This window comes from Pristiophorus japonicus, chromosome 6 (assembly GCF_044704955.1).
Source record: "Pristiophorus japonicus isolate sPriJap1 chromosome 6, sPriJap1.hap1, whole genome shotgun sequence".
In the NCBI taxonomy this organism is placed as follows: Eukaryota; Metazoa; Chordata; class Chondrichthyes; family Pristiophoridae; genus Pristiophorus; species Pristiophorus japonicus.
Window position 1 is genome coordinate 210,037,136 of NC_091982.1, and position 12,879 is coordinate 210,050,014.

The 12,879-nt window shown below is 41.9% G+C and overlaps 1 protein-coding gene across 2 annotated transcripts in view; it reads right to left on the reverse strand.

Annotated features, from left to right (window-relative positions):
* Positions 1-2,682: 2,682 nt before the first annotated feature.
* smc4 (structural maintenance of chromosomes 4) overlaps positions 2,683-12,879 on the reverse strand; it is a 73,648-nt gene continuing 63,451 nt past the window's right edge. For both annotated transcript variants that reach the window (XM_070883577.1, XM_070883576.1), the window contains exons 18-24: positions 12,401-12,590; positions 12,068-12,212; positions 8,221-8,394; positions 6,093-6,272; positions 5,750-5,982; positions 4,830-5,013; positions 2,683-3,142 (exon numbers count right to left, since the gene is read on the reverse strand). In XM_070883577.1, the coding sequence (XP_070739678.1) occupies positions 2,972-3,142; positions 4,830-5,013; positions 5,750-5,982; positions 6,093-6,272; positions 8,221-8,394; positions 12,068-12,212; positions 12,401-12,590 (1,277 nt within the window). In that variant the 3' untranslated portion in view covers positions 2,683-2,971. The remainder of the gene's footprint in view (positions 3,143-4,829; positions 5,014-5,749; positions 5,983-6,092; positions 6,273-8,220; positions 8,395-12,067; positions 12,213-12,400; positions 12,591-12,879) is intronic.

A 12,879-nucleotide genomic window follows, 5' to 3' on the forward strand; every position in this document is an offset into this window, starting at 1 on the left:
TGGTGTGCCAACGGCCACCCCACGTTAACAGAACTCACGCACAGCCATCTACCACCTTTTAAAATGAAGTTCGGACCTGGAATGTCAGGACCTTCATGGACAATCCCAACAGCAACAGACCAGAACGTCGCACTATCGTTGCCCAGGAACTCAAGACATTTCGACGTAGACATCCCCATCCTAAGCGAGACCCGGCAGGCAAGCTGAAAGAACAAAGTGGTGGTTACACCTTCTGGAAAGGTAAACCAGTAAACACTGCCTCCATGGGGTAGGCTTCACCATAAAAAATGAACTTGTTGGCCGTCTCAGAGATTCCCCTTGCGGGATAAACGAATGCCTCATGACTATTCGGCTCACCCAAGCACGGAACCAATGCGCTACGGTCATCAGTGCGTATGCCCCAACACGAAGTTACAGATGAGACCAAAGAATTCTACTCCAGCCTTGAAACGGGCGACAAACTGATCCTCCTTGGTGACTTTAACGGCAGAGTTGGAAAGGACACAGACAGCTGGGGAGGTGTGATCGGCAAAGAGGGGGTAGGGAAACCAACTCCAATGGTACCCATCTCCTGACAAAATGCTTAGAACATGGCCTTGTCATAACCAACACTTGTTCAATCAGAAAGACAAGTACAAGGCCTCTTGGCAACAGCCTCACTCCAAGCACTAGCATCTGCTAGACTAAGTCATCATCTGAGCGAGGGACTGCAAGGTCGTGCGCATCACCCGTGCCACGTCAGGAGCCGACGAGTGCTGGACAGATCACCGCCTAATCCGCTCGGTCATCTCCATCAACGTAGCCCCAAAACAGCGACGGCAACAGAAACAATGCCGCAGGAAAATCAATGCTGGAGCACTCAAAGACCCCGCTAAGAAAGTCCTATTCAGCCAGCGCCTCGCTACCAACCTGACAGCTCCCAGTGACCCAGTATCCACAGCGCCTGGTCTGCTCTCAAGGCCTCCATAATTAGCATTTGTGAAGAGACGCTCGATCACGAAACACCAAGACTGGTTTGACGAGAGCGACCAGGAGTTAAGCAGCCGCCAGCACAAGGTATTCCTTGAACTGGAAGCAGCAACACAACTCAAGAGCAAGAAAGCAGTGCTACAGACGTCTGAAGGCTGAGGTCGAACAAAAAACTCACGACCTAAAGAACAGATGGTGGGTGGAGAAAGCGCAGGAGATCCAGCTACTAGCCAACAACCACGATGTGTGTGGATTCTTTAGCGCAGTCAAGACTACCCACAGCCCAAGCACCCAAGGTCCTACCCCACCCCTGGCTAAGAATGGAGAGGTGCTCATCAAGGACAAAGAAGCAGTCAGTGCCCGTTGGAAAGAGCACTTCGAAGATCTCCTCAACCGAGACTCCGTCTTCGGCGTATCCTTGACTCCATCCCACAGCATGCTTCCCGCCACCATCTCAGCACAAACCCAGCCCGGCATGAGGTAGCAAAAGCCATCTGACAACTGAAGAACAAGGTCTCAGGAGCAGATGGAATCCCTGCCGAAGAACTAAAACATGGCGGAGAAGCACTATTAGCACGAATAACATGACCTAATTTCTCTTATCTGGAAGGAGAGCATGCCAAGAGATCCGAGACACACTGTAATCGTGACCATCGTCAAGAAAGGTGACAAGTCTGAGTGTGATAACTAGAGGAGTTTCCTTGCAGTCAGCCAGAGGGAAAATCATCGCAAGAAACCTTCTCAATCACCTCCTCTCTGTGGTCGAAGAGCTCCTCCTAGAGCTGCAATGTGAATTCCGCCCACTAAGGGGCACAATGGACATGATCTTCACCACGTGGCAAACCCAAAAGAAATGCAGGGAACAGCATCAACCCTTCTAACATGGCCTTCTTCAACCTCACAAAAGTCTTTGACACAGTCAACCATTAGGGATTATGGAGCATCCTCCTCAAAAGTTTGTCACCATCCTCTACCTGCTTCACGATGACATGCAAGCCGTGATCCTGACCAACGGATCCACCAACAGACCCAATTCACATTCAGACTGGGGTCAAGCAAAGCTGTATCATTGCACCAACGCTCTTCTCGTCATCGAAGCATTGACCATGCTCGATCAGCTCCGTTGGACGGGCCACACCGTCCGCATGCCCGATATGAGATACTCAAACCACTCTATTCGGAACTTCGACACAGCAAGTGAGCCCCAGGTGGGCAGAGGAAACGCTTCAAGGACAACTTTAAAGCCTCCTTGACAAAGTGCAACATTCACACCGACTCCTGAGAATCCCTGGCCCAAGACTGCCCAAACTCGAAGAAGAGCATCCGGGAGGGTGCAGAGCACCTCAAGTCCCATCGCGAAGAACAAACAGAAACCAAGCGTAGACAGCGGAAGGAGCGTGCGTCAACCCAGGCTCCCCGACCACCCTTTACTTCAACCACCGTCTTCCCCACCTGTGACAGAAACTGTAGGTCCCGCATTGGACTCATCAGCCACCCGAGAACGCATTTTTAGTGTGGAAGCAAATCATCCTCAACTCTGAGGGACTGCTTAAGAAGATATTTCCATTCAGCACCTTCCCAAACCAGCTGAATTTCCCAGTCATGGGGGAAGATGACATGATAACAGTTGATTGGTTGTTTGGCAATCTAATCATTTGTAGGTGAAAACTGTCAAAGACCAAAAACCCTGCAATAAAATGCTTTGAAATTGATTTTTAATATAAAAAGTACTCAGCTATCGACAGTACATTAAAACTCAAAGAATACAAAATATGTACAATATCAGAATTTAAAGAATATGTATTAGCATCTGGGTTATACATAAGGAATAAAATCTCAGAAGTTTAGAAACAAAATTTCAGTCATGGTAGAGGTTTACACTACCACCACATGCTGGAATGAATTCCATACAGATAGAATAAAAGGGCACAGAAACGCAAAAAGATTAAAAAAAAAATGATGGGTCTATTAAAAAAGTTGATGCTGTTTCTATCAACTGGACTCAAGCTGTGCTGATTACTTCAGGAAGTGCTTGAAGACTAATGACTTTAGGGTTGGTCGCAACACTCTTTGTTGTATTGTGGGTCTTGTAGATTCCAACCAACCTATCAGCAATTTCAAACATATTGTTCCTCAAAGAAATGATGATGAACTGAGCATTCTTGGTCTGTTCCTAAGGAAAGAAACAGCAAACTCGGTCAAGATAAACATTTGTTAATAGACTACAAACACCAAATTGGGGGGTGCACAAAATGCATATGCTTTCGGTCAGCCTGACATGCATGGAAACCAAACAATTGAGATTCATACAAGTGGTTTGTTTGCCTTCCATGGAGTACAGTCTCCCTTTAGCGATACACCCATTTAACCCAAGCCGAGAGAACTTAGGTGCAGGCTGCCAAAGGCACTGCCAATGGTGTACAGGAGAATAGGACTGGAGTTGAACCAGTAAAACTGTGCAGCTCATCATCAGAGAGCACTGATAAATTTCCCACTGCTGGCTAAGATAGTGCAGTAACCAGTTAGTGCAGTAACTTACAGCGCTATCTGGAGTAGACAGGTCTACCACTCCAGTTTTCATCAATGAGTGAGGGTGGCTAGTTAATCAACATCCTGAAATACTGCAAATTACCAACCAGATTCCAATTCTATTGTCATGAATCTCAGTGAGGTGCATCATTATACAAGAACAGGACACTTCCCCCATTAGCAACCAATGCACCCACTGAATACAGAACAGACGAGAGAGAGATTTTAATTCCTTCTATCCAACATTGTGCCTTAGTGGAAACCCACTGCACCAATGTGGATTCTTCCATATCTTGTAATTGAGCATTAGTGCCAACTTGTGCTAAATTATGGCCACTTTAACACCGCTGACCTCTGGTCCTGGAACCATGACTGTTTAAACCCATTTTAGAGGATATGCAGCAGACAAAAGATTGATCTCATCAGTCTGGCTGAATTTACATAGAACAGGGCAGAGGAAAGCTTTTCCACCAGTTCTCTTAATGCAACAGATTTGAGTTCAATCAATTATGTCCACATATGGCACGGTAAACAACTTGCATTATAGGCCTCTTCCTGAGATTTAAATTAATGTGAATCACATATAGGTACTGATTTTTTATGGAGGCATTTTCTTTAAAAAGCAGAACTTGGATGTTAATATATCCAATGGCTTTATTTTACAATATGGGTACTCGTTACCCAGCTGATGTGTCAATGGTGGATCTGGGAAGACAATTGCAGCAGTCAATGCAGTCCTGTCTGATGCTGGCATGGATATAGATGGATCGCTAAACTACCAATATTCCTTTGGTTCTCAGAATTACTTGAGGTAACAGAGAAGGTACAGTGCAGATTCATAACCTGTAACTCATGTTCTACATTTGCCCCCCCTCCCCATATCCTACATTAGCCCCATCTGCCTTCTCCGGTGGAAGCAAAAAGATCCCATCGCACTATTCGATGAGCAGGAGAGTTTTCCTCTGTGTCTTATCCAACTATTATCCCATAACCAAACTGAAACAGACGATCTGAGCATTTATTTCATTGCTGTTTTTGGGACCTGGCTGTGTGCAAAATTTGTGCCTGTGTTTCCTACATTACAACACTTACTATATGGAGAATGATTAAAAAATGTTACATCACAAAAACTAGCATTAGCAACACTGTTACATTTCTATTATAGTATACTGGCATAGTCAACAGAAGTTCAGAGATTTTTCTGAGCAGCCTCAAACACAAAATTGATCTAAAATGATAAGAAACTAAGTTTAGTATAATTTCTCACTTGAACTGTTGCATTTTCTAGGTTTATTCTTTTATACATATACCCACTTCCACTGTATACTTACATAGATATAATGAGCAACAATTGAAACATTTCTGAAATCCAGCGCTGCATCAATCTCATCCATAAAGTACAAAGGAGTAGGTTTGTAATGGTGAAGTGCAAAAACCAGAGCCAGAGAACTAAGAGTCTTCTCTCCACCAGAAATATTGAAAATCTTTTTCCAGCTTTTCTTTGGCGGACGTACACTAGAAATAGTTTTTATCAAGTCATTAAAAATAATTCAATTTTCTGTATTAAAAAAAACATTTCTCAAATCCAAACCTATTCAGTTTTAGGTAGCACTTGTAGTCATTTCTGTTCTATGCAAGTCTGATTCCAATAAAACAAGTGATTTGATGTGGCTAAAATTTCCAAAATCAAGGGGCAGTTTTGTGGGAAATGACAAAAAAAAGCCAACAGTGTGTTAGTTTTCCACCTCATGGGTACAACATGCTGTGACAAATACCACAATTTTCACCTTCCAGAGTTAGTTTCTCAACTCACTGGCATTTTAATTTTAGTCAGCAGCTGTCAATATCTACTTTTTTCTGCCCGTCTTGCATTGAAGGAAGCTTCCTGCTGGGCGCCATAGCAGCGACTCTTAAGTCAGTCGTTATGCAGCCTCATTCTGCTCACCAGTATTGAAGGGTCAGTGAGCAGAGCGAATGTTTGTTGACGGTAAAACTAGCAAATACAGTTCAGAAATAGGTTAGCTGAGAGACAACAAAATGTGAACAAATCTCTCCTTTGCCTTTAAGATCCTGCTTCAAGAAAATGCAGGATAATGCACCAATCTGTCTAAGCTTTTTCTGGGGGGGGGGGGGGGGGTAGAAGGAAGGAAGCGTTCAGTCTTCAGATTGATCAAGGTTCAGATATCATGAGGCTCCACAATGCAGTTACATAAACTATATAAAATTAAAAAAAAGTCAACAGTTTTTCTACCTGAACATAATTCCTTCAGAGAAGGGATCCAGACTGTCAACCAACTCCAGCTCAGCATCTCCACCCAGTGTAAGCATTTGGTAATTCTCTTTCAACTTATTGGTGATTATATTAAAGCCAGCCATGAATTCATTAAGACGTTGTTTCCTCAAGTCTTCAAAGGCACGTCTGAATTTATCCCGTTCATCGGTAATTTGATCCAGCTCTGCCACACGTCGCAGATACAGCTCTTCCTGTAGACAAATACCACATTGTGTATGACAATCTATAGGTCTCATAAGAACGGTTCAAATCTAACCACTGAAGAAACCACTGCAATGCAACCAAGAATTCTAAAACTTACTTTCTTTTTATATTCTGCAATAGAACCCAAGTTTGGCTTCATTTCCAAACATTTTGTCTCTAGTAGAGCAATCTGATTATTTATCACCTCTGGATTTTTGATTCCCATAAGATCCTCCTCACTCAATTTTGGAAGTTCATCTGCTGGTTTGTCAATAGGGTGTAAACAAAGTTTTGATACCTAGGATTAAATTACAGAAAATTTTAAAATACAATGAAATATATATCCCATTTTAGTTGCCTGTCGTTTTAATTCTCCGGACCACTCCCACTCGGTTCTTGGCCTCCTACATTGTTCTAATGAATCAACCGAAGCTCGAGGAACAGCAGCTCATCTTTCTATTATACACTTTACTGCTTTCCGGATTCATTGAGTTCAACCATTTCAGATTATAACCTCTGCTCCCATATTTTCAACAGCAGCTGTTGCTGATGATTCTGATATCCCCATTTGAACCTCCTCTCGACCCATCTTTTGTTTCTTTATTGTCCCATTACCATCTCCTTTCATCATCATCCGAGATTCTATACATCATCATATTAGCCGAGGCATAGAATACAAGAGCAGGGAGGTTATACTTGAACTGTATCAAACATTATTTAGGCTACAGCTAGAGTACTGCGTGAAGTTCTGGTCACATTACAGATGTGATTGCATTAGAGAGGGTAGAGGAGATTTATGAGGATGTTGCCTGGACTGCAGAATTTTAGCTATGAGTAAAGATTGGACAGGCTGGGGTTGTTTTCTTTGGAACAGGAGGATGAGAGGAGAGTTTAGAGGTGTATACAATTGAGTGGCCTAGATAGGGTGGATAGGAAGGACCTATTGCCCTTAGCAGAGAGGTCAACAACCATGGGACATAGATTTAAAGTAATTGGTAGGAGATTTAGAGGGGATATATTTTCACTCAGAGGGTGGCGGAGGTCTGGAACTCATTGCCTGAAAGGGTGGTAGAGGCAGAAACCCTCATAAGTATTTAAAAAATACCTGGATATGCACTTGAAGTGCCGTAACCTACAAGGCCACGGACCAAGAGCTGGAAAGTGGGATTAGGCTGGATAGCTATTTCTCAGCCGGCATGGACAAAATAGCCTTTTTCCATGCTGTAAATTTCTATGATCATATGATCCTTTTTGTCATTTAATCTCTCCTGCCTTCCACCCTATCAAAGACCTTCCACGTTTGTTCTTTCCTCCTTTCCCTCCCTCTGTATCTGCTGAAATCCGATTAATTCTCTAACCGTTTCCAGTTCTGATGAAAGGTCATCGACCCGAAACGTTATTAGTTTCTCTCCTTGCAGATGCTGAATATTTCCAGCATTTTCTATTTTAATTTCAGATTTCCAGCATCCACAGTATTTTGCTCCTGTATTAAGTTTATGGTCATTTCTATAATGGTCCCAAAAACCAAGAGTCAAATATTTCCCAGTCAGTTATTTCATTGCAATAAAAATCCTGCTCAGTCATTTTAAAATAAGCAGGAACAGAAAAAAAATCTATGCCATCTAATGTGCTTGGTGTCACACAAACTGTTTCAGCTGCTGAACTGATTTCATTGCTGGCAATAGCACTGCAGAGTTATTAAGGAGTGTTCAGCAGAACAACTGCTTGTTTCAAATAAGATGTTCTCCCTCCGAGTTGCAATACTCAATTATTTCGAAGAATTAACAGGAGTCAAATTAAGCATGTAGTCTTGCTAGGGTGCGCTTTTAAAACATATATATAAAAAGCAGCATCTCACACAGAACACCATTTGGTACATCACAAAATTGGACATTTTTTCAAGCGTGAGCCTTGACAATAAGTGTTGGCAGGCTCTTCACTTCAGGAGACTTTAAAGCCAAACCCACCCCACCCCACCCCACCGCCTGCCACATACAAAGATGGTTGGATCCCAATCAAGCATATGAATTCTAGCCACTTTCCCTCTCTTCCCGTTTCCGAACCCAGGATGCAGATACCACCTGCAATAACCCTACCAGCCGCAGCTGAAATCAGCAAAGTTAGCAGACACGATAAACTGAACATAACCCCTTTCCAGTGTGCATGGCTTAGCGACTCACTGGATAAACTTAAACCATTGGGCAGCTTAACTATTCTGAAAGAATTTGTTGTTTGTTCACCCTTACTTCTTTTTGCCAGAATTTGATCTTTGATTGGTGTTCTGCAATGTGCCCATCGATCTGTTCCAACTTTAGTCGTATATTGAGTGTTTCTTTTTGAAGCGCCTGTTGTTCTTCCTGAATTGCTTTCAGCTCTTGAAGTAAACAATTATGTTCCTCGGTCACCGTTATTAATGATTCCTATACAAAATAGCAAAAGGAAATGTTAAATATATGACACAAAAGGTATCAATTCAAATATTACAGCCTCCCTACCGATAATGCGTATTTACCTCTCAAGTCAATTACTTAAATTCAACCTATATTAAAATGCTGAAAATGGGACTTTCATTAGCTAGAAAGCAAATCCGAACTGGTCATACTGAAAAGCTGGGAAAAGCACACATCCTGGATATTAAGGGCCCGAAATTGGAGAACTTACCGCCCACATTCTTTTGCAACAACCACTCAGTGCCACTTTCGACGTGGCCTGGAGCGGGCGGGAGGGGAGAGCCGCCGGGAAGCGTCCGCCATCAGTGGACAGCCGAGTAACGCAAGTGGACTCCCACCGGTCGAGATGCAATATTCATGCGGGCGGGAGTCAGCGGCAGAACGGGGGTGGACTGTCCCTGACGGGAAGTAGGAAGATCATGGAAAAAAAAGTTAGTGAACATTTTTTTTATTTGTTTTTTTCGACTTACCTTGATGAGGTTCCCTGAAGGTCTTCAGATAGCTTTTGTTAATGATTTTTATTTTTAGGTCTTCGACCCTCCGTGGGCCCGACTCCATCCTTGGTGGCACTTAGGCGGCAAGCGCCTCTGCCGCCGAGAATGAGCGCTCCAGCAGCTGCCGCCCAGATTGACAGCATAAGTCCCTCATTTGCCTTCCGCCTAGCTTTGAGGGACCTTCGTGATGAAAACCCCGCCCAAAGAACCGTCAGTTACCTCGGCGGCAACTTGGGTGGGTGGAAGCCTTCATCAATACTTAGTTAAATATTAACTTTTGATCATAAAATTACTTGACTACATCTGTGTACTCAGACATTTAGAGTTTATATTCAATGGTCCAGCCAATGATGGCAATTTGTACACAGAACAGTTGATTTGTGAATTACAATTAGTTTTTCCAGAGGACAAAACTCACCAACAATGCAGCCTTATGAAGGCGACACTGTTCCATGTCACATCCCATATACATACTTTAAAGGTAAACCAAACTGTGATGAAGTTGTCTTCCTCTTTCAAAAGTGAATCACACACTAATCACAAAAAAGTTGCACTTGCATCTGATCCTTGAAATAACTAACTGCTTGTGATAAAGGGGAAGGCTTCAGGAGGTAGAGCTTTATACTTCAAGCCATACAACTGAAGACAGTGATCTGCATGCATAGCCCTTTTATGAAAAGTGGATTCGACTGATCACCTTATTCCGGAATAATGATGAACACATCAGCATAGGTTGAAAAACAAAGGTTGCAGTCAATTTATTATGTTAGATGTAGATTCTGTGAATCAAACAACTTAATTTCCCACAATTTCCAATCATAACATTTTTTTTTACAATACTAGGAACTCGTTAAAATAGTTCATCCCGGTCAGATGTTTCACTTGTAAGATAGCAACACAATTTGTTGTCCTCATTTGACATGCCACGCAGTAAAGAAACGACTTGCATTTATATAGCACCTTTCACGACCTTAGAATGTTCCAAATCATGTTACAGTCAATGAAGTATCTTATTGAAGTGTAGTCACGGTTGTAATGTAGGGAAATAATGGCAGCCAATTTGTGTAAAGCAGTGTTGCGTAAACAGCAGTGAGATATATGATTAGATGATCTGTTCTTTGAGTGATGTTGGATGAGGGATAAATATTGGCAAGGACACCAGGAGAACTCGAACTCCCCCATTCTTCAAACATTTAGGGCCTTGTTTTAACGTCTCATCTGAAAAACGGCACCTCCAACAGTGCAGCACTTCCTCGGTACTGCACTGAAGTGCCAACCTGAATTATCTGCTCAAATCCAGGTCCCCAAGCCAACATAGGACCATATAACACTAATCTGGAAGTGTTACATGAGAAAGTGAAATTAACATATGACCTATTCTAAAAGACTGCAGGTAGTCACCATTAGTAAAACAACGGTTATTCCAGATTGTTGCTTTACAGGTGTTGCCTAATTTTAGTGCAGAACAGCTGTAATTCTGATCAAATCAGCGTTAACTCTTCTGGATCACCACCTAAGAAATAAAGAGACATCCCCAATTCCTAGCTCATTGATTCTGTTAAGTTGACACAAAATGCAACTCAATAGTTTTTAGATAGCAGTTTGAAGGTTGACATTGCTGGTAAAGCCCAGTGGGCTGCACAAATTGTTATGTCCAGTCACTCTTAGCCTATGCCAATGATAAGAGGTTTGACTTTGAGGCTTCGATTGTCTTAACACTGGCTAATCAATGAGGAATTAATTGCTTTTAAGGTCTAGTTGGTTTTCAATGCTTATTTATACGTGCAGTATAAAGCACAAAGGGCAATAAAATATCTTGCACGAGTAACCTCCATGATTAATTGCTATTATGAACAATGAAGTTAACTGAAAAATGCCAACTTTGACCTTTTTCTTGAGGCAAGCAAAATTCCAGAACAGGACAACGTTACCAGATCTCTCTCAACCATTTTGGTGACATGTACGTGTCCTATCTCCAAGGACCCTCGGGTGGATATCATCCGGACCGGCAGCCCTATCTAATTTCAGATTCTTAATTTTATCTAAAACGTAAATATTAGTTATATTAAATTCCAACCCGCCTTCAAGAGTAAAGATCGATGCAAAGTACTCATTTAATATTTCTGCCATACCCAGGGTGTCCTTTGTAACATGTCCTTGAGCATCCTTCAATGGCCCAATACAGTCTTAGACAGTTATCTGACTCTTCACATAACTGAAGAAGCTTTTCCCATTACTTCCACAATTGTCTACAATTCTCTTCCATTATTCTTTAAGCTGATCTAATAGCGGTCTTTTAAAAAAAAACTCTTCCTTGTACTTAACGCTATTTGAGTATTAGATGCCTTTATTTGGTAGAAACATTTTTGTTTACATCTTATTTGTCTTTGTACATGACCAGTCAGCCACACTGACTGCATTCCCCCATCCACCATATAGGAACAGGAATAGGCCTTTGGCCTGTTGCACCATTCAATTCGATCATGGCTGATCTGTACCTCAACTCCATTTACCTTCTATAGGCCTTGATACCTTAACAAAAATGTATCAATCCCAGTCTATTTAAATTGACCCAACATCCATTGCCTTTTGGGGGACAGAGTTCCAGAATTTCACTGTACTGTGGAAAAAAGTGCTTCCTGATTTTACCCCTAACTGGCATAGCTCTAATCTATGATTTTAAATGCCTCGATGAGACCACCCCGTAACCTCCTTAGAATTTCTCGTTTCTATCGACAACTTTCTGTGCCTCCCAATTTAAGTGTCACCTGAAAACTTGGATATACTAGTCTATTCCTCTACACCGTGGGATGTGTTTCTACATTAAAAGCACTATATAAATATATCTTATTATTGACTAATAAAGGCCAATTCTACATGGACAAGTTTTAACCAGTAAACAGCCGTTTAGTCTTCCAGGCTTGTGAAGTTCGGCAACCTGAAGCTTCAAAATTAGCTTTGCATGAGTGCATTGAAAAGAACTGACAGTCGCTGTGTTTTTGGTGAATCAAAGGAGTTTGCAGGCCACGTCTTGGACCCGACCACTGTAATGTTCTTAAACCAGCATGGAAAAGTCAAATTACTAGTTTTGGAATGTTCAATTATGCAGAACAGCTCATTTAAGGAACTACAACTTTTAGGTGTTGTACCTGAGCTTCAGTACATTCTTTCAGCACAATGGCACCCTCTTCCTCCAGTTTCTTCAATTCTTCTGTTAGATCTTCAATCTCCTTTTTGTTCTCTTCAATTTCTTCTTCAGACTGATTCACTGCTTCTTCTGCCTTTTTAAAGTTCCTAGAAGAGAATGTCAGTTGTAAGATGCATGAATAGACCACCTGAACACTAGTCAGAATATGAATTATGGTGCCCCTTCCCCAGCAAAAGAAAACTAGAGGGGCGTGAAAACAAACACAGCAAATAAAAATGTATGATCAAGCAATATTAATTATATTCTAATAAAAGCAGTTTCAGATTGAACTTACCGTCCTGCTGTTTTGATAGCAACCTGGGCCTTTGTAATGGAAGAGGCACAATCATCAATTTCTTTGTTAATTTTGTCTAGTTTATCCTGTTGTGCTTTAAGCTTTTTATTGTTGATATCAATAATAAGTTTGTGCAACCGTTCAACCTCTGTCTCAACTTTACCAGCCTTTGCTGCGGCTTTTTCATACTCTGGGGTGGTGGAGGGAAAAAAGCAAACCTCTATTAATTTCCTTTGTCAAAACAATGCACACAAGATTAAAAGCATTATTTTCAATAATGGATCAGGGCAACTATTCAAATTAAAAATTCCTTCTGAAAGTTGTTCTTCCAATAATGACATTTTATCATAATACATGCCAAATCTACCGTTGCTTCAGCACCCCAATGGTCTGCTCTATGATGCCAGCATGCGTACAATGACAGCGCATGCTGGCCACATGTGGTTGCGTTGCAGTGCAGAGTCATGAGCCAGGTGGTC